The 23,309-nt window shown below is 26.5% G+C and overlaps 1 protein-coding gene across 8 annotated transcripts in view; it reads left to right on the top strand.

Moving 5' to 3' along the window:
- LOC111675331 (transient receptor potential cation channel trpm) overlaps window positions 1-23,309 on the top strand; it is a 178,842-nt gene that overhangs the window by 65,105 nt on the left and 90,428 nt on the right. For 6 of the 8 annotated variants that reach the window (XM_046955460.1, XM_046955458.1, XM_046955463.1 and 3 more), the window contains 2 exons: window positions 17,036-17,205; window positions 21,778-22,486. In XM_046955460.1, the coding sequence (XP_046811416.1) occupies window positions 22,439-22,486 (48 nt within the window). In that variant the 5' untranslated portion in view covers window positions 17,036-17,205; window positions 21,778-22,438. The remainder of the gene's footprint in view (window positions 1-17,035; window positions 17,206-21,777; window positions 22,487-23,309) is intronic. The other 2 variants (XM_046955462.1, XM_046955466.1) reach the window with 1 other exon arrangement.

The following is a 23,309-nucleotide window of genomic DNA, read 5'->3' as shown; positions in this document are numbered from 1 at the left end:
TTCTAGGTATAAATCAGTTTTATATAGTATTTTATTCATTTCAATTTTATATTTTTTTTAATTAAATAAATATACTGGCTACATATGATGCATGAAAAGACATGAAAAGAAGAACAGCAAGGTAGTATAGGTATAGCGATTCAATTCTACACAAACAAATTTTATGTGAACCGATCCTCCCAAAATAATGTAGCACTATTTAGGTTCATAAATATTTTATATCTTATGTTTATGGCGAATTTCATTTTTAAGCCAGTAGTGAGCGGTACTTGTATTTTAAAGCCAGTAATTACAGTTAAAGTAATTTTCTGATGGGTATCTTATTTAGTAGGTAGGGTCAATTATGGACCAATCTGAGTAAAACTTTATAGAGATTCCTTTTAAAATTTAATACAAAGATTGAATTACATATACAATTTTTTATGTTGAGTTACATTACTATAGAGTTATTTTTTAGCCACAAATGGTCATTATAATAATTCTTGGCATGCGTCCCCGGATGGTATAAAAAACCTTTTAAATGATAAGTGTTAAATAAAAAAATTACAAAAATGCTAATGCAACAGCAAACCCAAAATATAAAACAGAATAATGATTAAAATAGTTTAGTTTCCATTTTTAAGTTGATTAATCGGGCCCAATTTTCAAGAATTTTTTACATACAAAATTTTCTATTTTTTTATTAAAAACAAGTAAAAATGTTATATTCGTTCGAATCTGTTTGAAATATTACATGCACCTCACAAAATATGGTTCTTAAAATTCTTCTGATCGCAAAAAATCTTAAATGGCTTTTCATACCATTTAGTAGTTGTAAATTTCATAGCTATGATAATTTAGATTTACAATCATCTACCATCTAAACTTGGTTTAATTTTGTCTTATAGTTATTAAAGAAATAGGAAAATGTCTCAACACGGCTTTTTATGTTATGCCAGTCTTTTAGTAAATGAACAATATATATTTGAATACAAGTAAATTTTATATTGTATCTTTTCTATTTGCTTTATTATTCTTTTTTAATAAAAAGATAATATTTGTGGAATAGTTATGACATTTTTTAATGTAAATTGCAAATATGTTTTATTGATTTTTCTTCAATAGTAATGCACTCATAATTCCACTTATATGAAGTATTTATATGGATTTATTTTTCTCTAGTTAAAATAAAATATTTTATGAAGTAGTTGTACATATAACGAAGTTCTTAAAAGAAATTTAAATCAGATTATACAGTCACTGATATTTTTTTCAAATACAATTGAAACAGTATTAAATTGAATTTTATAAAAAAGGTAAATACTAGTTGCAGTCGCTTTTTTAAATCAATTTTAAGACATACATATTTAAAATTTTTCGACATAAGAAAATTTTGTTTAATTTGATTTATCGTTGTTTTTTAAATCTTATAACAGAAGGAACGAAACATATATAGAAAACCACTATTCAAACTGATACTTTAACTAAATAATAATTAATTTAATTTTTACCTTTATATTGTAAATTCAATGCTTTCTTATTTGCTTACCACTTCCTAAATAAATATAAAAGCAAAGAAAATAATAAAATGATACTGCGTTGTAAAAAAAACCTTAAATTGTTAAACTTACACTGGTCATTTATTTAAAAGCAATGTCAAAAGTTTCCCAACAAAACTTTGTTTTGTTATTTTTGTTTTTAATTTGTTTTTCTGTTTATTTTTCAGTTGCATACCTTTAGGGGGTAGATTCTTTATATTATCGCTGTTATTTTCCCATTTGTGTGTTAAGTTTATTTTTTTTGATATTTAATATGCATAATATTAATTCGTCAATAAGAAAAGCATCTTCAGGGAGTAAGGTAAGGTACTAAATAAGTTTTTTTTACCTTAATAAAGCAACTTCTTGATTTTACCTCGAACTTTTTTGTTAATTAATTAAACTTAGATCCCATACATTCTGCAGGAATAGTTGAGGCTTTAAACATTTTTAAATATGTTAAACCAGAAAAATAGTTAATTCAAACCATTACAAGGGATCACATCCTTTAAACATTTGAGCCTATATATATGTAAATATGTACCGATATTTATTTATAAACATTCTCCGACAATTTAGTAGTTAGTGTTCCAGGCTGGTAGAGCAGAAATGGTTGTTTCTATTTCTTTGCACAGGTATTTCGACTAATGGCCTCAAGTTTAACTGAATCAAATAAATTCAACAGCATCCATACTCTTGTTACTTTTTATGAGATTAAAGTATGAAAAGTTGAGGTATGCTGTATCTGCCATCAGAATTTTGCCATCATATCATGACTTTGATATAAACCGTGTCCTAAAGTTTGAGTTTTATATAGTATATATCAGCGTGAAAACATCTTTGCCTTTTTTTCTTAAAACGTACCTATAGAAAGTTTAAACTCAATTTCATTGTGGTATTCAAATGTTGAACACATGTAACGTTTTAAAACATTGCAACGTTTCAAAACATTGCTTTGTTATGTGATATTAAAGTCCTATCAGTCGGCTTTAAACAAAGTTTTTTCTTTAAACCATCATGGATTCTATTTCAAATATATACTTCAAACATAATAATTCCGTATTTAATTAAAGGTAATTGCAGAGCATATTTATATAAAGTAAAATACTCCATTTTATTTAAAGCTCTTGATACCATAGTTGAAGTGCAGAAACTGCATCATCACTTAAGTACATTTTATATAAATTTATAGCAAAAGCTATCCTTTAACAGGGAAAACAGTTTAAGTGTTGATGTTAACTTTATGCAGTAAAAGGTAATAGAATAACTTCGTATTGTCCGCATGGTTACATTCAATGCAAACAATAGTTAAAAATTTATTTTCTCAAAATTTCACATAATTGCACATAGATATTTTTTCCAACTAGGGATCGATGTATAAAAACTTTTTTAAAATAACCAATTTGTTGAAAAGCGCTGACAAAGGAAACATGTGTGCAAAATAAACAAACAAATAAATAAATATGTACGAGTATTTGTTTTATTTCCCACATAAAAAATTGAATTTTTGTTCTCACTTAGAAATTGAAACATTTGTATCTAGATAATAGACCAGGGAATTTACAAAAACTAGAAAATAAAAAAAATAGTTAAAAATATTCAAGAAATTGTTAAACCAGTGGTGGAAAATATAAACATGAATAACATGGTTATTTGTTACATTTTGATAATTTAATTCAAACATTTTATGTACAAAATTAGCTAAGAGATTTGTAAGGAAATTGAAAATATGTAGAAAATATGCATATATGTATATCGGCAGTTATTATCATCATACTGATTTTGTGCCGATATGAATATTATGAAAATAATCGGAATAGTAGTATAATTTTTATTTCTATACTTTGATGATGGGTTTATTGTATTAAACTATAAATATATGTTTTGGGTTTTTATTAAATTGATAAGTAATTATTAATTGAAATTAATTACGAAAGAAAACAAATAAATTGAAAGAAGTAATAATAAAAGTACCAACAAATAAAGTATATTTTTGATGAAATTTTTAGAGGTTGTCCTGGATTTTTTTTCATATTTCCGTTATTTATGGAAATTACAATTGGAATAATAACTTATATATAACCGCCTCACCTCAATATGTCAACAAAAAGCGTCAAAATATAGTTTTATAGAAGTCTTAATGATATTGCCTAATTTTATAATGATCAGAACTCATTTGACTCTAGTCGCTTTACCAACTCCCCTTCGGAAAATTACTTGATCCTCAAAATTCATTTATAAACACTAATAACACGTTGGAATACTAAATAAATAACTTGGATGTAGACCTAAATTCTTCAACAAACATTTTTATATATATTTACCTTCACCTCCATATGTCAACAGTTAAAGTATTTCAGAATTATTAAAAAATAAGCCAAATTTCATACTCGTTTTTAAATTATTGTTAATTTACGAGATTTCATTACAAAAATGTATAAAATTTTATATTGTATTAAATAGCCATTTCTCTGTCCGTTTGTATTTAAAATATACATCTCTGATATGTAAAAACTTCATTATATTCTATATATGAGCAAATTTTTGGAATAAACTGTTACGTCTAAGACTTGGTTCACACTGGGAAACTTTTGTTGGGAAACTTTTGATTTTGTGTGTGAGAGGAAGAGATGGTTGGTATTTCTTTCGCTTTCTCTCAAAAAGTTTCCTAGTGTGAACCAGGTCTAACAATAACGATTTTTAGACAATTTCATTTAAAAAATTGGCTTGCTTGCAAATTTTTTTCTAATTTAAGTCATTAGTATATATTAATACCGATACATATTTCCATTAAGTTCTAATATACATTTTAATATTGATAATAAATCTGTATCAATACCAGTAAATTAGTTTCAAAATACCCAAAAATTTTACATACCAATAACATACTATGTACCATAAAATTAAGTTCGTTTTTTCTGTTATATTTTTACATACCTTTTAGTTTAATGACTTATTCCAAAGGAAATATGTGTAGTTTTGTTTATTTTTATTTTGTCTAAAGTTAATTCATTTACAGACTAAGCAATAAATATTTACTTTCATTTCCTAATACAGTGGGAATAAAAAATTTTAAATTTAAAATAAAAATCGTATATATAAACTTTCGGTAATAGCTTTGATTTTCGAGAGTAATTTCGAATTTTTAAATACTCATTGGATTGACATCAAGTCTTCATGTTTAAACTAGTTCAAAATTCAATTTATTAACAAACTGAGAGAGCAAGTTAAAAGAAAACCTCCCGCAATTCTCCCGTAATATATACGAAATTGTGCGAAATATGTTGTTATAATTCAAAAACAGCTTGGCCACTATCGGGCATAATGTACACTTTTCAGAAATTCGGTTTTCTAAATAAAATTCTTAAGAATTTTCCAATCAGTGTTCGTGGGGTATGTTGTTTTTGAAATTTACGAAATATTTTTTTTTTAAATTAAACATAAATTGTAAACATTTTGGTTTATCTTAAAATTAGGTAATTAATTATGATTTTTTTATATTTTGAAAAATAAACTTTCACACATAAATATGCATATGTAGCAATTCTGCATAATTCGTTTTTCATAATCAGCTGACTTTAAAGCTTAAAGAACTTGCAATTTCAAACGAATGTCTAAAACATTGATATGTATTGTATGATTGATATCAAATGAATGCTAAGAATATCTGCATTTTATATGTATTATATATTTGTCTCACGTAGAGAATTATTTTTGAATTAATTTAAATTTTAAAGAGTTTTTTAAAAAACATTTTTACGAACTGCCAAACATTTTACAATATTCATTATGTATTCATTTTCCCCACGGTGTTGTATTGGAAGTTTTGCGACTGTTCTAATTTCCACAAAAGTGTCAATAGTCAAATTTGTGCGTGTCTGTTCTACATAATAACGATTTGTGTAAATTATATATGATTTTTTTTATAATACCGTAAGGCCCCAGGCATGAATATATGTTTACATTTTTTTATTGACTTAAGGTAAGGTTTATGAAAGCCTAAACATGATTATAAAAAAAAAATATTTTTTATACTCATTGTAAATACATATTAGTTATTTATTTACAGGATTAGATGTTGATTTTTTTAAATATTATTTAACTATTTCTAGGAGTATTAAATCTAATAACATACATATAATTATTTATTGTAAATGGAAAGTGTTTTATATACTAAATGTTTATGATCAGTTTTATAATAAAATTTATACTTACATATTAAATAATTGGTATTCTTTTAAATATATAAAATATATTTTCATAACACGCGGATAGTACATGTCAGTTCTTGCAAAACGGCCCATTAACTGCAAATAAGTTATGAGTATCTAAGTAGGTATTCGTACCAAGCAAAAACTTTTATTGTGAAGTAAGGGATTAAAAAAAAATACAATTTTACAGAAGCAAACTAGAGCTGTTAAATAAATTATTACCACGAACGCTTGCGAATAAGGAATTAAGTTTGTAGTCTTATATATGAAATGCACCAAGTATACTTTCACTGTTTCTGCTAATATTTTTCACAAAAAAAAAATACTAGTTTTTAAAATTATTTTAAAAAACAAGTAGAAAGTATAGTCGGGCATGGCTGACCATATGAAATCATAGCTTTTTGTTATGTATGTTGGATTTCATAGAGATACTAATGTTTATAACTGAATCATCATTTTCGTTTTCTGAAGGCGACTTTGTATGGGGGCTAGTCCGATAATTACGAAAATTTTAATTTTAAGACGTATATAGAACTAAGTTTTGTCGATTTTTGTAGAGATAGTACAATATTTACCGTAATTTGAATTAAAATGCCCTTTCCGGCGTTTAGGGTTGTATGGAGGCTAGGTGAAATAGTGGACCGATTTCAACCATTTTAAATAGGCTTCGTCATTGTATCCAAATTTTATCAAAATGTCTTAAAAGTTGCGACTTGTACCTTAAGCACAAGGTTTACAATGACAACCAGCCGGACGGACGGACATGACTTAATCGACTCAGAATGTCGATCGGTATTCTTTAAGGTGGATGTAGGACCAATATTTTTGTGCATTACAAATAAAAGCACAAATGTATAATACCAATCCGACTATTGTGGTGTAGGGTAGGGTACTCGTAAGAAAATTATCAACTAAAGTCATTCTATGTAACGAATACGGTTTTTGTTGGGTTTTATATATGTATAATAAAAAAAAATCGAACTAAACTTTTATTAGAACTTTATCAAACGTATTTCGGCGTAAAAACATTTCCTGAAAATCACAAAACACTGTTTTTATATACTATGGCATAATAAAGAAATCTATTTACAATAACCTACCACATACATTTACAATAACAATAGATATACTTTTCATTTCATTCGTAACACAATATTTACATTAGCCTTTTGATCAAAACCCTAAACTAAAGTCTTTTGTTAACGTTTATTTTTAAATTTCGCATTGAGCCGAATCAAATGAAATGTATAACGGAAAATCCGAAATAAAAATACCAGCATTAAATGTTATTAAATCCATTTTGTCTGTGTAGGTTCTTAAAATATTTTTCAAATGTTTCAAGTTTTTTTTCTATTTTATGTTTTTTAAGATAATGTAAAAATTTCAAGAATTTATCACAAGCAACATGCTATAGAATGGCAACAACAGCAACAACTAAATACAAAAACTATTACAAATCCAAAAGATTAGTAAAAGAAAAGTCAGAAGGGAGTAAGTTTGCTGGAGTACAAAAGAATTCTTAAGGATTTCTAAACAAATAAGACTTTCTCCTGTTAAAAATAAGATGTTTTGTTAAAAACGAGCTGTTTAATTATACTTTTCATCTTTTGAAAAATTCTAAGAATTTTCTTTACAAAATATATTTTTTTTACAATAATGTGAGCAGAAATGTATAAATAACATTTTTTTGTATGATTCTCCAATGGGCCTCTAACTATTAAAATCGAGTTGAAAGAAATGAAACAAGTATAAGTTTATTTATAGAAACTTGTACAAATTATGCCAATTATATAAAATAGATTTATTCGTTTTCCAGTAAGATATTGGAATTAAGGATGCGTGAGGTGATGATATGAGAAAAATAGAAATAGTAAATAAGTTGAAATGGTAAAATGTTTTTAATGAAGATGTGATAAATTATGGGCCAATCTTCACAAAATGTGGAAAACTTAAATGTTTTTTTGGGTGTTACATATCCCAGCTTTCTAAAACTATAAACCTGAAATTGTTATTGTGGTTAAAATTGTTCCAGTGTATGTTTATTTAGTTCTGACCTTAAGTTCTGACATTAAACTTTTCCGCATGATTTCATTATTAAATATTTTCTTTTCCTTCGACTGCAATGGGTCAAGTTTGTGACCACTAAAATATACTAACGAGTATTTAACACAAAACTGACAAGTTTAGAATGAAATATATATGAAAGAAAATGTATACGAAAGTGTTTATTTATCTCATAGAAATTGAGTGTAACACATTTTAAACACTTTCATCTTATGCGTTCAATTTGAATACAAAATATATATATAAATAAAAATGTTGATTTATGTGTACTAGGCTAGTCCTAAAAAAATATTTTTAATGCTGAAAAGTAAATGTCTGATTGGCGAAATTACATATAACACTGAAGGGTGTATTAATAGAGGAAAGGAAAATCAACAGGTTAGAAAGTAGAGTGGCATATGATAACACAGCCAAACCAAAAGCACCGCTGAATCCAAATCTGGACTCTTAATTTTATCAGATATTTGAGAAATATAGAAGTTTCTAAAAGATTTAGCACCTCTGAATCGTAATATCTATCACATCAAATATTTAAATATATGAAGTCTTATGTTTAAACACAAGTAAAGAATTAATAAGTATTCTTTAAAATTTTCCAAAAATGCGATTTTCCTGAAATGCGCAGAGTTCAAATCGCAGGTCAGCTTAACTGTAAGAATTCTTGATTTAATTTTTTCGTCATTTTATTCACTTATCTGTGTAGATTGCGATTCCTTTACAAAAATGTTCAAAATGTATTACTAAATGTCCAAATTTCATTCCAAACAATGGGGAAAATCGATTTTCCCCCTTACGACACCTGTTAACGTTGTTCTATCAGTTTAATTTTTTTTGCAGGACATAGTTTTTCTAGACATAGAACAAATGCAGAGGAAAAATTGGATAATTTTTTTTCCCTTCATACAAGCTTGGAGCACTCTAATAAACATACACAACTTGAAAATTTATTTCATCTGTCATGACGCGTCATTAGGTTTTAATAAAACAAAAGAGAGTATTACATACAACTATTATTCATTCATATAATCATTCGTACTTGCAATAATTCAATAAATCTCTTAAATATTTGGGCAATTTAGGATCAAGTAACCCAACACAAAAAATCGATGTGGGTGAAATTTTCACCAAGGTTAGTATATAGAAACAGAATTTTAGCTCTCTCGATCAAGAACTGTCGGACTTAGATTATTTTCTTTTGGAAAAATGAAGAAATAGCTATCTTTCAACTTAACCCTGTATGACTAAAATGTACAATTTTGAACTCCCCCAGGTCCGGCGGCTCTTAACCGAGTGCTAAAGTTGGGTGACGGTGGAGCTAAAGTTGGGTCACTTGTCACTAAATTCCTCATTTAAGAATTCAAGTGCATTAAAAAAATCTTGAATTTAGATCAACCGATTTTGTTAATGAAATGCACAGCCTTTTATCCGAGTCGTGGTTTTCAAATTATTTGATTTAAAAATGCTAATGGTTTATACGAAAGTATTTTTGTTTTTAGTTTTATCAATTTAAAGGAGTCACGAAATCTTTTTTTTTTTGCTTAAGAACGCATGAAGTGAATATGATAACAATTTTTCTAACTATGACTACAAATACAAAATATATTTTTGTCAACTATAAATTCATTCGCAGAAATGGAGTATAGAATTTCATACTGCCATTCTGTGGCCATATCACCTGTTGGCAATTTGTATTTCCCTTTATCCATTCATTCAAGGTATAAAAATGATTGCTTTTCGATACTTTTATAAAATGGCGTACATTAGGATGACACCATTTATATAAATAGAACAAAATTTCTTTTTTACGTAACTAAAATTAAATTAAAATTAATTTTAAAATATAATTGATAAAATAACTTTAATCGTTAAAAATAAAACCCATTTTTAAATATTAAACATTAAAGTTATAATTTAAATTCTAAAAAAAAACTCTTAATTTGGGTGCAATCTAGTGTATAGAATATCAGAATGTTGCAGATACAAATTTCTTGTTTACTGTTATTTGTTTCCTATTTTTTTATTTTTTCATTCAATACAAATTCATTGTTGTTCAAATCTGCATGTGAGCTCTTATTTATTGTAAGTCTTCCTTCCTTCCTTCCTTTAGTTTTTTTTTTCATATGCAAAGTTATTAGTTTTGTTTAATAGTCCATTAAAATAATAAATTTCGTATCACCAATAATGGGCTTTACTTGCAACATGTTACGTGTGGGTTGATAGCACTAAATTTCAAAGTACCTCCGTATTGAGAATATATAAAAAACATTTTATTTTTACTGTACGATAGTGGTTGACATTATGAAATTCAATAATTATTTTGTTTTTGGTTTTATAGTAATAAAAAAATTGGTTTTGTTAAAAGTTTGACAAAACAATAAAGTTCAATATTTGCATGAGAAGAACAAACAATTCTAAATACTACATATACATATAAACAATGTATATTATATCATTTTCTGTAGTGGTATTTGTGTCTAGATACTAGTATATTCAACAAAGTTATGAATACAAAATCCATAATCCGGATCATCAGTTGTATGGGGGCTAGGCGAAATAATAGACCGATCTTTACTATTTTTAATAAACACCATTCCTCGGACATTAGAAAACCATTTACCAAATTTCATTGAGTAGCTAAATCGTCTCAAAAAACGATTGATATTCTTTAAGGTGGATGTGAGCAGAAACCCTTCCTACTTAAGTGGTGTGGAAATAAAATACCCCTTGAAACTTCTCTCATTTTTTGAGTCGGTTGTATACATACATGTTTCAAATGTTCACTTGGATTATAAAGTAGTTGTTAAAAATTTAATCATTCTAGCTCAAAAAATTTCCCAGATATACGAAATTGTTTATTTACTTCGTATATAGGCGTGGCACCTTTTGCTAAATAGACCTGCCATATTTTCTTTAAATTGTTAATTTGCATGTCAATGTTTCCCATATAAAATTTGAAGATTTTATTTCTAATGGTTTTCCATTTACACGAATTTTTATTTAATTCATATGGAAGTTATGATCAATTAAGGACTCTAAGTAATAGCTTATTTCGTCTTCAAATGATCAAATGAAAGTCAAAAATGTGTATATACAAATTGGGGACTCTGTTGCAGTTTTTGAGATATGCTACTTTTAAAACATAATTTATAAATGTGTCTGCCACCTCGCCTACTTGACATTTATATTCTGAATTTACAAAATATAACTAAAAGAGCTCTATATTCCCGACAAATTTAGCATGTAATTACTCCCAAAACATTCATACATGCCATTTAATAAAAATTGTGATATAAAATGTTTGCAAATAATGTTTTGAAATGCATTACCGAATGCATTTTAATGAAAATATCTCAATAATTTTACACTATATAAACTTAAGAACAAATAAATACATGTGTATATGAATACTAAAAGCTCTCAAAATCTAATGAAGATACACTTAACACGTTAATATTCTGGGAATGAACTACACAATTTTTTTTTTCTACAAAGTACAGCAAATAACTAGGAAATAGAAGAAAATTATTCTACTAGTGCGAGTTGAATGAAATGTTTAAAATAACTAAAATGTTTCCAACTTTATTTACCGATATTTTCACACTGAAATGATGATGTTTGTGTGAGTGAATGGCACATACTACGTGTCTGAAATATAATACTAACGAAATATATCGCATATGAGGGAATTCCTATTTATTAGGGTGGTCAATTTCTTTGTTTACAGGTATTAAATAAATTTGTTTCCAATTTAGTGCAAATTTTGATGAATTTTTATGTGAAACCCAATTATAAATACCTATCCATACATTATAAAATGTTTAATACAAACAGATTTCTAAAATCAATTAAATATTATATCACCCTACTATCTACTCTTATAGAGTTATTCCAATAAAACACGTCGATATATGTACATATGTACATTAGGGTAGTAAAGTGTCTGATTAATTTTTGACCACAATATTATACATTCCCAGCAAAGAAAGAACCTCCAAAGATGCGAAGAAGTAGAATTTACTCCATGGATGTACTGAAAAATTCCTGAAGAAGTTATGATTTTAACACAGGCTTGTCATAGGAGGGATGTCCTTTTTATTTAATTCCAAATTTATTACGTCTGAAGTCATACTCAGGAAGCAATTTCTATGTTTTTTTTTGTTTTTTTTGAAAGTTATTATGAAGTGAAATTCTAGTATTATAGAATATAACAAACTTTACTCAAATAATTTTAACATAAATAAATATTTATACAAGCATTTATCAATTATCTACAAAATAAAATTGGTTTAATTAAAAAAATTTCAGTACAAAAAATGTACGTATATTTAAAAATTAAATTAAATTTTTTTTGCTTTTTTGGTGCTACTTTTAAAGTGGTGATAAATGTTATTCTATTTTGTATTTCGTTTTATTTTTGCTGGGTGTATATCAAAAGGTTTTATCTAAAACTTTAAAAAACCAAACAAATTTTCGGAAATTTTATTTTTTTAATACTTTGCAATCTCACATAAGGGTTTGATATGACATGAAATGTGTTGTGAAAAAAAAAATATCCTTTAATCCTTTGACTCATCTTACAAAACTTTTAATGCTGGGAAAATTTCGAAAAATGATATATTAGAATCTTAACTTTTCGGTGGGAACATAAGTATATAAGAACAAACGGCGGCACCCTAATGTACTAATATGAATATCTCCGCGTATTCTTTTTATATGTATATATGTATGTATGTGGTATGTCACATTTCCTTCTTTTATACAAGTATCTTAAGCAGCTTTAGTACACTTCCTTTATGTTTGATTTAATATCATTTTCTATTTGTTTGTTTACTTGTGTACTAGCTACATACACCCTGCAATCCATGATACTACGACCTCGAATGACAATATTTACAGTCCAGTTTTAGCTATTCCAACATTGTATTTTTGTGTGTAGATAAATGTGCAAAGCAAGAAACTAAAGGACTAATATGAATTACAAAATCTTTTAGAATAGCACTGCAGGGTATTAATGCGTATGTACAGCTACTTGTGTGTACGTTTATTTAACCTTATTATCAAGTCGTCTATGCAATTAAAGTTTAAGCAAGGTCACAATAATGAATGAAACTCTTACGTGGAGCAAAACAACAAGTCGATAATGAAGAAAAGAAAAGCAACAAGAAATTAAAGAAAATTTCAGAAGAAAATTTCATTTTATGGAAAAAGCTAACAAGTAGCTACACTCAAATAACAACACGCTCTATAATATTCAAGATTTTTCTTTCATTAAATTTATGAGCTATTTTCACCTCACTCCCCTTCATATTGAATGCATTCGTTGTCTATGAATTTTTGTACAGATATTTTAATATTTCTCTAGGAATTCAAGTATTTTATTTATTTTTTGTTGAACAGGTACTTAAAATATTCATTTTGAAGATTTCTTCATGAAAATTTGGTTTTTCATTTGAACACTACTTTATTTAAAAAAAAATTTACTTAGATTTTATAAAATAATATTTATAAATGAAATCATAAATATTTGAGAGTATAATGAATAAAACTAATAGTAACAAAAATTTAAATATGGGCAATTCCATGAAAAGGTAAACCACGACTAAAAAAATAAAACCCTTATAACTTCTGCACTTTTGAAGGTAATTCAACAAAATTTGGTATGATCTTTTGTAGCACCAAACACGAAGACTGTTGAAAATTTTTGAAATTGGTCTATTTTTACACCTCGCCGCCATACAAACGGACACGAAAATATCACTTTTTAGCTCATAATTCTGTTAATTATAATGCTATCCCTTCAAAAATCGTCAGATCTAAAATGTTTATAAGCCTAAACCTTTATGCCGATTTTCATAACGATAGGACCCTAGTTCAAAGTTTAATTTCAGAAAAACACTTAAACGTCCTGAACTCACCTCTTATCAGTAGTACAAAGATAAAATTTGGCATAAATAAGTTTTATATGAATTAAAATCACACTCTTGAATTTTATAAGGATCGTTCCATATTTGACTCTAGTCGCCACATAACTCCAGTTTTTATTTTTCTCTATAAATTGCTTAAACGTGTATATAGGTCGGCCATGTACGACTGCACTTTCCCACTCCTTTTGATTTGTTGAAGTGCGTGTATGCATATATTTTCAAAATATATATTTTTATTTTATAAAAAAATTAATATCAGATTGGTTTTAGCAGATAAAAGTACAACAAGTTCTATTGGTTTTAAAAGTTTTAATAGATCTTCATTTCGTTGGCCTGTGTAATCGGTTATAAATTTAAAGCCCATATAATAAAGGCTTTAAAAATATTTCATGCTTTTTGGTATCAAGCAAAGGCCATTGATTTTTTTCTTGTTTTATATGTTTTTGTTTGCCATATTTATTTCATAAATTTCTATGTGAAAATGTGACATGTTTATAAACATTTTTATTTTCCACAATTTAACCATGAATTACGCGACCTTCAATTAATTTAATATTTACGAAATTTTCTTTTTTGATTACAGCAACTTTGTATTTTTAGCTCTCAATTGCAGGCACAGAGTTTTAAGTCATATATGTATAAAATTGTACCTTGTTTCTTTATTTTTATTTTTTTTAAATTTTCAAAATCTAATATTCGTTGATGTTCATAAATATTTGTGTGGCTTTTAGCACAAGAGTGAACTTATGATATGTAAAAACTTTATTAGGTTCAAAGTTTAATTTCCTGTTTATTGGTACAATCTATGAACATTTAAATGTTGTAAGACTGGCAAGAATATTGATTGCCTGCAAGTTTTCAATTACTACATTAACACTTGGTTAGATTAAACTATGTAAGGACTATGTATATTTAAACTATTATAAATCAGCCCGAATTTGTATAATAAAAATCCTTTGCACAAATAGTTATCTGCATTATTAAGACGAGAAAATTTAGTTTAAAATCATCAGTTCAATATACGATCAAATGTATCGCTGTTGTGGGAGTAAAATCGTATATAATCTGTGACAAATTCAATATAAAATCAAAAATTTACAGTTTGTGAGGCTTTTGAACGTTATTTCATTATAAAAAGACATTTAAAATAATATGAAAACCTTGTATTGTAATATAATTAATATTGACCATAATATGATTGATACATAATATATTTCGATCACGTTTGATAATGTTATAATATCACAAGCTTTAGACAATTAATTAATTATTTAAAAAATTATTTTTAATATTATGACTATATTTGATCATAATATGACATATTTAAATAACCTAAAATCTAATCAGATTGACCTACCCAAAAAGCCAGAAAAAGAAAAAAAGGCTCCAACATCCAAATATGACTAAATAATATCGAGAGTATAACGATAAAATTCGTCATAAACAAGTATTATAGGAACAAAAATCAGTCAAAATTAAAGCGTTAAATTAAAGCATTCTAGTAAAATATTTTCAAAATTTGTTAACGAGTATTGTAGGTAATGCAGTCTTTCTTACATTACTTGGTAATGAGTTGTCGTTATCAATAACATAATGTAATTTTTTTGAATAGAATTTATAGTCAATTGTCTATAATGTATGTCCAATAAGGAATTAGATAGTGTTTCTAGCCTTAGTAGTTTTGGAAGTTTTTTAAAAAAATGTTGATAATTACATTTGTATAGAAACCACACCAGATATAATGATAAAATTACTTTTGAATTGGACATTGAGAAAGAGAATAGGCTAGCAAACATATAGTAGTACATATAGGCGAAACTGAAGCAGTTGTCAAACAAAAATTTTTATTTTCTTCACACAGACGAGCTCTGAGAGAATAAAAACAAACTTGTAAAAGCTAAACGCACTCACAATCCTTAAAAATTTCTTCTCAAAATTGCGATGATATTAGCCTTAATAGTTTTTCTTATCAATTAAACTCAATGTTTATTACTTTTGCGACACTTTTCATCTATTTAATACCCCGAAAATAATTTATATATTACAAACGAAAAAAACTTTTTATTCTTTGACATTTAATTTTAATTAAAACTACAAAAAGAAAAGTTCTACATTTTCGTATTAAAAATTAAAAAAAATATTTTCATAACTTTTTTTCAATTTGCATTAGTGCAGAAAAAAATAACAAAAAGAAGTGTTTATAATACATTTATGATAAAATATCTTTTCAAAAGATTAATTAACTAATATTTTAATTTACTAGTATATAAAATCCCCTTTATAACACACAAAAAAAAATAACGTTAAAAAAATACATTTTTTATTTAGTACCTTTTGAACAATTGTGTTTATTTTTGTGCTTCTACTTAAACATTCTCACAAGTTTGGTCTTTGACAGGAGACTTTGGTCCTTGACAATCAGTTTCGGCTATATACTACTATATGCTAGCAAACATAAATAATAACTGTAAAACCTGTTCTAAATCCGGAAAAGTCGGTCATCGTCTAACAGAAATAAGTAATTATTCACCAAAAAAGTAACTACTTACACTTTTCTCCAATATTTCTTGCCTACTTAAGATAATTATATGAATTAAATATCGAATTTTGTATATCCGGAAAACTATTAGAATATTCTTAATAAAAGTTTGGAAATATTGACGAACTTGTAATAATTTCCGTGGCATCTCCCATATGTAAAAATTATATCTGGAAACATATTATGAACTGAATTATCAAAATCGAGAATTTTGCTTTAAGGGTAGCAATCACACTGGGAGTAGCTAGTAGTATATGAACATAAAACATTCAAAACATCGGAAAGTCAATTTAATTCATTATTGCTTTCTCATGAAATTCTTTATTGGAAAACCTAATTAAACAAAAACCTGTCAAATTAATATATTATTTTACTAAATTCCCTGAGAACCTAGCAGCTTATTTGGGTAAAGCAAATACTGTAGAAGCCAATAATGAATGGTATCATAAGCCTTTTTAACATTATGCTCTTCTATGTGTGTGTGTTTTGATCTATGTATGTGCAAATTATGGCAACATTATTCACAAGTTAAGACGGCTTTAAAAAGTATAATATGGATGCCACAGTCAGATTTATTCTCATCTTATCAGCATCAAACAGTTACTGTTTCAACTAAATGTTTCTGAATTAATTCTATTGTTCTACAAATGACTCTCTATTCATCTTTTACTGAACGAATGTTGATGATGATGTTAATTTTCCCTAGTTAAGAAAAAATTATTTTTGATGTAAAATAATAATAAATTCTTTTGTTTTCATTCTTTTTTGTTTTCTTTGCAGACATTTTAAGAATATCAACCAATTTATTATTGAAACTTTATTATCGCTTATTTTGAGAAGGAGAACGAAATCAATTAAAGGACTTCCCCATGTTGGGCAAATTTACATCAAATCATGTTCAGGTCTATCATCAGTATTCCCGTACTGTTTCATTAAAGAAACCTAAAAAGGTAAGAAGCGTTTATTATCGTTTGTTTCGTTTATTAAATTTTTCGTTTTTCTTTGCTTGAGTTTTTCTTTGATGCCTTTTACAGCTTTATTGTAGGTATTTATTTTGCTTTGTGTTCAAAGGAACATGATTATATGTATAAAGTTCTTTGTTGATAACACAAAAGGGTGTACAAAGGCTTTGCGTTAAATTGTAGATTAGTTATAAGCAAATTTTTAAATTTATTTCACTAACAAAATAAAACCAAATAATTAATCAATTTTTTTCGTAATAATTTTTCGTAAAGCTTTTTCTTTAGCTATTTATTAAATATTTCTGTTTATTTTGTACATTGTTAAATGATTTAAAAAATCATGTGTTTGTTATTGTTGTTTAATGTCCTTTTAAAATCTCTGTTCATTGTATTGTATGCAAAAATCCTACATGCTCGTCTCGTATATTATCGTTGACATACTGTACATATCACTCATTTACTTTAAGACCGTCGTAACTAAAAGTTTACGTTTTTTATAACTGAATGCTACAAAAAATTTGCAGTTTATTATTAGCTATACCAAGTGTGCTTTGCTACCCTAAAAAAATTCTCACTGCAATAGTTTTCCAGATTAACAATATGTTACATATCTACATCGCCAAATTTTTTATATCTAAGAAAAATTTTAATAATCTAATAGTTTCCAAGATATACGAAATTTTGTATTTAATTTATATATGTGGGGCCAAGCCGCCCCAGTCCACCCGTTATTCTCCAAATGTAAAATTTAAAGATTCTATCTTTAATAGATATACGCTCAGGCAAATGTGGTTCCAAAAATAACCCGCGCTTTACCAACATTTGAACTCGCTGATACGGATTTTCATTAACCTAGCCACGTTGACTTATTATTGGTAGCAATATTCTTCTACAAGTTCTGAAAGGTTTTAAGAATATCTCCCAATCTCTCATTGCTTAATTAACTACTTTTGGATTGATCATATTCGTGCTGAATCAGTTTCTATGTTTACAAATTGTCAAAATCGATTTTTTGAGTTGGGTCACTTGGCATGAAATTTCCTATTTGTATATTTAAATTTTCAATTGCTTTAAAATGTTTCGTCAGTTTTTTTTTTTATATATTGTCGTTTTCATTTCTTTCAGTTTCTTATTTTAATGACGAACCATTTATGGAATAATTACACTTATCTGTTCACAAGGATTGAATACATATATACATATGTATAAGCATATGTATAACAAATATTGACATTCAAAATCTAGTGTATTTAGTTGTGTTGGGTGGATGTTGACATAAATGTTTCTTTTATATTTACATACCAACATTCATACTTATGTATTTATAATAATTTTATTGTTTAATTAATGCTGATTTTGTTCCCAACAGTTTTAGAAAAGTTTAAAATGTTTGGCTTTAACTCTGTCTCTTTTCACATTTTTCTCGATTAAGAGCGTTATTTTGAGTTCACAGCTACAGTAAATGGTTATTTCGAAAGAAAATTACGTTTGTCTTTAGGATTTGATGTCACTACATGCTAAAAAGGATAATATCCTGCGAAAACACTTTTTCCATTTTTCGTCAAAAATGATCAATATACGTCAAATAAAGTGTATGGTGAATTCATATCAATAAAATGTCCGACGGTTTAGTTTTGTGCTTGCAAGGGTTAAGAACCTATATTTATGTTTATAGAAGCATATACATATTTTTGTTACTTTGGTGTAAAAAAGTTGTTTAGGTTCTTTTTATAAATGATGCGAGCTCCAAAACGGTGCAGTTTTTTTCTCATTTACTACAAATTAAAAAAAAGTCTATTATTTTGGGTGTGAGATATTTTGAATTTTAGATCAATATTACTTGTATGTACAATGTTGGTCTTAAGCCAATGAAAGATCTTTCTTAACCCATAATAAATATTTATATAATATTTTTTATGGGCCAAAAGTGTAATAAAAACCATAAATCTTACTGAGAAAAATATAATTTCAAAACAAATGAACAAGTTTATAAAATCTGAAAAATGATGTTATACTTAATATGTTTAGTAAGACATTAAAGAAGAAAGCAATTATTTGTGAAAACATAAAAAAATATTTTATTTTTAATTTTGTGTCATAAATTGATTGTATATTTCTAGATAAATTCCTTTCGGCAACAGCACCTGACCAAACAAGTCTCATAAAAGTAAAAATGAGAAAATTTATTTCAACAAGTTAGACATACATGCATATGTACATTAGTATGTATGTGTATCTTTCATTAAAACATGAACATAAATTTCCAAAAAATATTTTTATATCCATCACCTTAGTGAGTTTGTCATTCCGTTTGTTATTTATTTTGCAATCCTATAAAGTTAACATACTTACATATTCTGAATCCTTATTGATAAATTCGTCTGTCTTTATGTTTGTTGAAATCAATTACCTAAGGATCAAAGATATCTTAAGCATATTAGATTATTCTATTAGACTTGCTTCCGAGTATTGTGTTATTTAAAATCAGGACAATCGTTAATAAGTGACAGAGATGTGATTAAACTCCTGATAAACGCTTATTATTATTTTAATATATGTATATAGTAGTTGCTAATTAAATTATGGAATAATAATTTATTCAAGCAGATTTCCTTTGAATATTACATATTTAATAATAGCGCAGATAAATATTTAATATTAATATTATTAAATGTTTATTAAACTTTTTCTTCAAAAAGGTTATACTTTGAGATAGCAAATAAGCAAATTGGCTCATTCAATCTTAAATTTGTTAAATGTAACTTAGGACTTTTTGGATTTCATATGACGATATGTAACATTCGCCATTAATGTTCCATGATGTTTACACGTAATATTGAATGCTTACATATTAAAAAAAATAATAAGCAAAAGGTTCATTGCCGTACACAGACACGTTTGGACTATCATTCTAACTGTCTCTATGTAATCTATGGAGGGATGATTGATTTCCTTCTAGGACAAGCATATGTTTGGTAGGGCTGTTCTGTCATTTTCTCTGTCATTTTCTCAGGGCTGTCTCGAGTTTCTCCATAAATTGTTTAGACAAAATACTTGCAAATGCAATACATTAAAATAAATTTAAATGTATTACAGACATAAAGAGCCAAATTCAGAGAATGACTTTAGAGTTCAAAACTGGCATTATTACACATTAATAGCCATAGAATTCGACATAAACATTTTTTATATTAATCTAAAAATATCTAATCCGCTGAAGTTTTTTGGATATGTTTACGGAGGATAAAAAATTTTAAGTGACCCTTCCATATTGATATTATTATGGATTACGTTTTTAGAAAATTTACTTTAAATTTTAGATTCATGTATCGATGGTTGACACAGCTGAATAAATAACGCTCTTACTTGTTTTTGCTAAATCTTCCTTGACCATAACACAAATGTTTTGATGGTTGTGATCCAAGTGAAAAATTAAGATTTTATTTCTATATATGTTATGGACGATATCGATGTATGTATATATCGACGTATGTGTATAATGTATGGGCGTTTTATAAATCATTCCCAGACATACAAATTGATTTTCGATTTCTTTTCTGCAAGACGAGACAAAATTTATTTAACAATTTAGGTAAAAATTTTCTGTCATTTAAAGTAAATGCAAGTATATATGTATGTAGGTATTTATTACACCATGTAACAATTTCAAAAAAAAAAAAAAAATAAAAAAATGTTGATAGCATGTTGAACAAGAGATCATTTATAACAAATCTGCATACTCCGTTTTTTACAATCAGCTTATATGTCCTTATAAAAGTACTTTAAAGTTTATTTATATGTATTGAATGATGCTAATATTACTATCAAATGAAATCTGAGAAAATGTTCATTTTATCTGTATTTTTTATTTATTTGACGCTCTTAGACCATAAACTTAACCCTATTAATAAACAAACATTTTTTTACAAACGATACTAAAATCATAGAAATTTGGTTTTATAAACCTTAAATAAAATGTTGTTTATAAATAAGAGGGTAAATCTAAAAAGAAATAAAATTAAAAAAGTCTCATTTTTAAAACTAAATTAAAAAAGTATTTATTTTCATGGCAAATTTTGATAATTCATCCAAATTTTTTGAATCTCGATAAATTAAAATAAATTATATTATTTTGAAGCAAAGATCATAAGATTTCTTTAATATTAATATTAGTACAAATTTTTTCATAAAAATTTTAAATTCTTCTTTTGAAATCGTGTGTCGATTAATTTTTAAGGTTCTTTTGCAGTAGTACATGAGTTGAACATAATAAAATTAGTACACAAAGTTAATCAAATTAGTAAAAAATTACACATTATTATTTCTGAATAAAATCAAAAATTATTACTAAACAAATTTAATTTTGTTAATAATATTTATTTGCACTGGCTGGCTGACTGTTTGAATTTACATTTACACATATTTATGCATGCTTATTTAGCTTGAAATAGTAACAGTAGTATAAAAATTATAATAATTTGAAATTTAAATAAAAAAATACATAGATTTCAATTTCAACAACAATTTTCTCTTTCTCTTTTTATGGAAATATTCATTTAGACAAATACAGAACAACTGTTGTCAAGTGCAACATAAATAAAGATAAAAAACCAAATATTAAATTTAAAATAATAAAATTTCGCAAAATAAAAATAAGAATTGCTTCATACACATACGGAAAAGGATATTGAAATACTCACAACAAGTAAAACAGGATTCATAATATAAAAAATAAATAAATAAATAAAAGAAAGTATAACAAGAGGAAACAGAAAGGCGGTTACAGTAATAACAATAGCAACAATTCGCAAGAGACAATGTTAATACAACAATAGCAAAAAATAAATAAATCGCAATTCATAAATTTATAAAAACATACAACGAAACATTGCAAAAATAAAAAAAATAAAATCCAAAGAACAAAAGAAAAAAATTTTATAAATAAAAAATACTAACTGAGAATAACATCTGTAAAATACTGACTAAATGTCTGTCATCTGTCAGTAAATCAACAACGACATCATCAACAACAATTACAACGCCTACGACCTAGAACAGCAACAACATCAACATCTCTAGCTTTTGAAACGTAACGAACGTTTCGTGGGAGTGTGTGTTCGGTGTGAGGGTGTATCCTGTTTGGCGTTTTTGTATAAAAAACGCCGTGTAACACTTTTGTGGCAAGAGTGTAAAGATTACAAAAATTCCACAATTCCGGAATATGTTGAAGCCAAAACGTCAAGCCAAACAGAAACCTAAAGCCAAACCGGTAAGCAGAAGAAATAAAATTAGTAGAAGAATCAATTGAAACATATCTCCTCCTAGTTTTTTATTCCCTTCTGCTTTTTTTCTACCCTTCTCTCAAAAAATTCTAAACAATTATTATTAAAAACATTTTATTTCCTACTTTTCCTTAAGATACGTAAAACAATTTACTTCCTGTTTATCTTCTAATCCATTTTCTCTTATTTTCATTTCTAAAATTGTTTTACAATTTAGCTTTTTTCATTTTATTAAATTGATAGAAATGTCTAGTTTTTATCTATTTTTACTTCTATCTATCCTTTTCCATTTCCCTTTTCACAAATAAATCCTTTTAAATAAGTAGTTTGTTTTTTTCTTCTAACATTTCACTATCATTAACTTAAATATAGACTTTAATACCTTAAAAGTACTTGAAGTACAATCAATTTCAAAGTACTATTTCATAAGTAAACAGATACATTATTATTTTTACTTTTTTTGATGTGCAACTTGACTAACCGCCGCCAATTCGCTTTTATTTTTAGTTAAACAAATCGTATGTAAGAAATATATAAAAAAAATGCTATAAACATTCTAAGAAGCTGAAATATCTGTGCTTTTCAACAATCTCTGTAGTAGATTCAATTTAGCTTAAATGTCTTTATTGTATTTCTAGATACTTATTTGTATAATAATATAACAGCAATTCCTTGGTTAACATTGTGCGTCGTTCAGACGACGAAAGTCAAAAAGTTTAAAATTAAAACAAACGAAAAAAATTGGCACCGTAAATCTAGGGATTACTGTAGGCATTTATGTGCGTTTTTATTTATTTAAGAAAAAATAGA

This window comes from Lucilia cuprina, chromosome 6 (assembly GCF_022045245.1).
Source record: "Lucilia cuprina isolate Lc7/37 chromosome 6, ASM2204524v1, whole genome shotgun sequence".
Lineage (NCBI taxonomy): Eukaryota > Metazoa > Arthropoda > Insecta > Diptera > Calliphoridae > Lucilia > Lucilia cuprina.
Note: the sequence above shows the minus strand (reverse complement) of the source record. Positions and strands in the feature narration are given on the sequence as shown.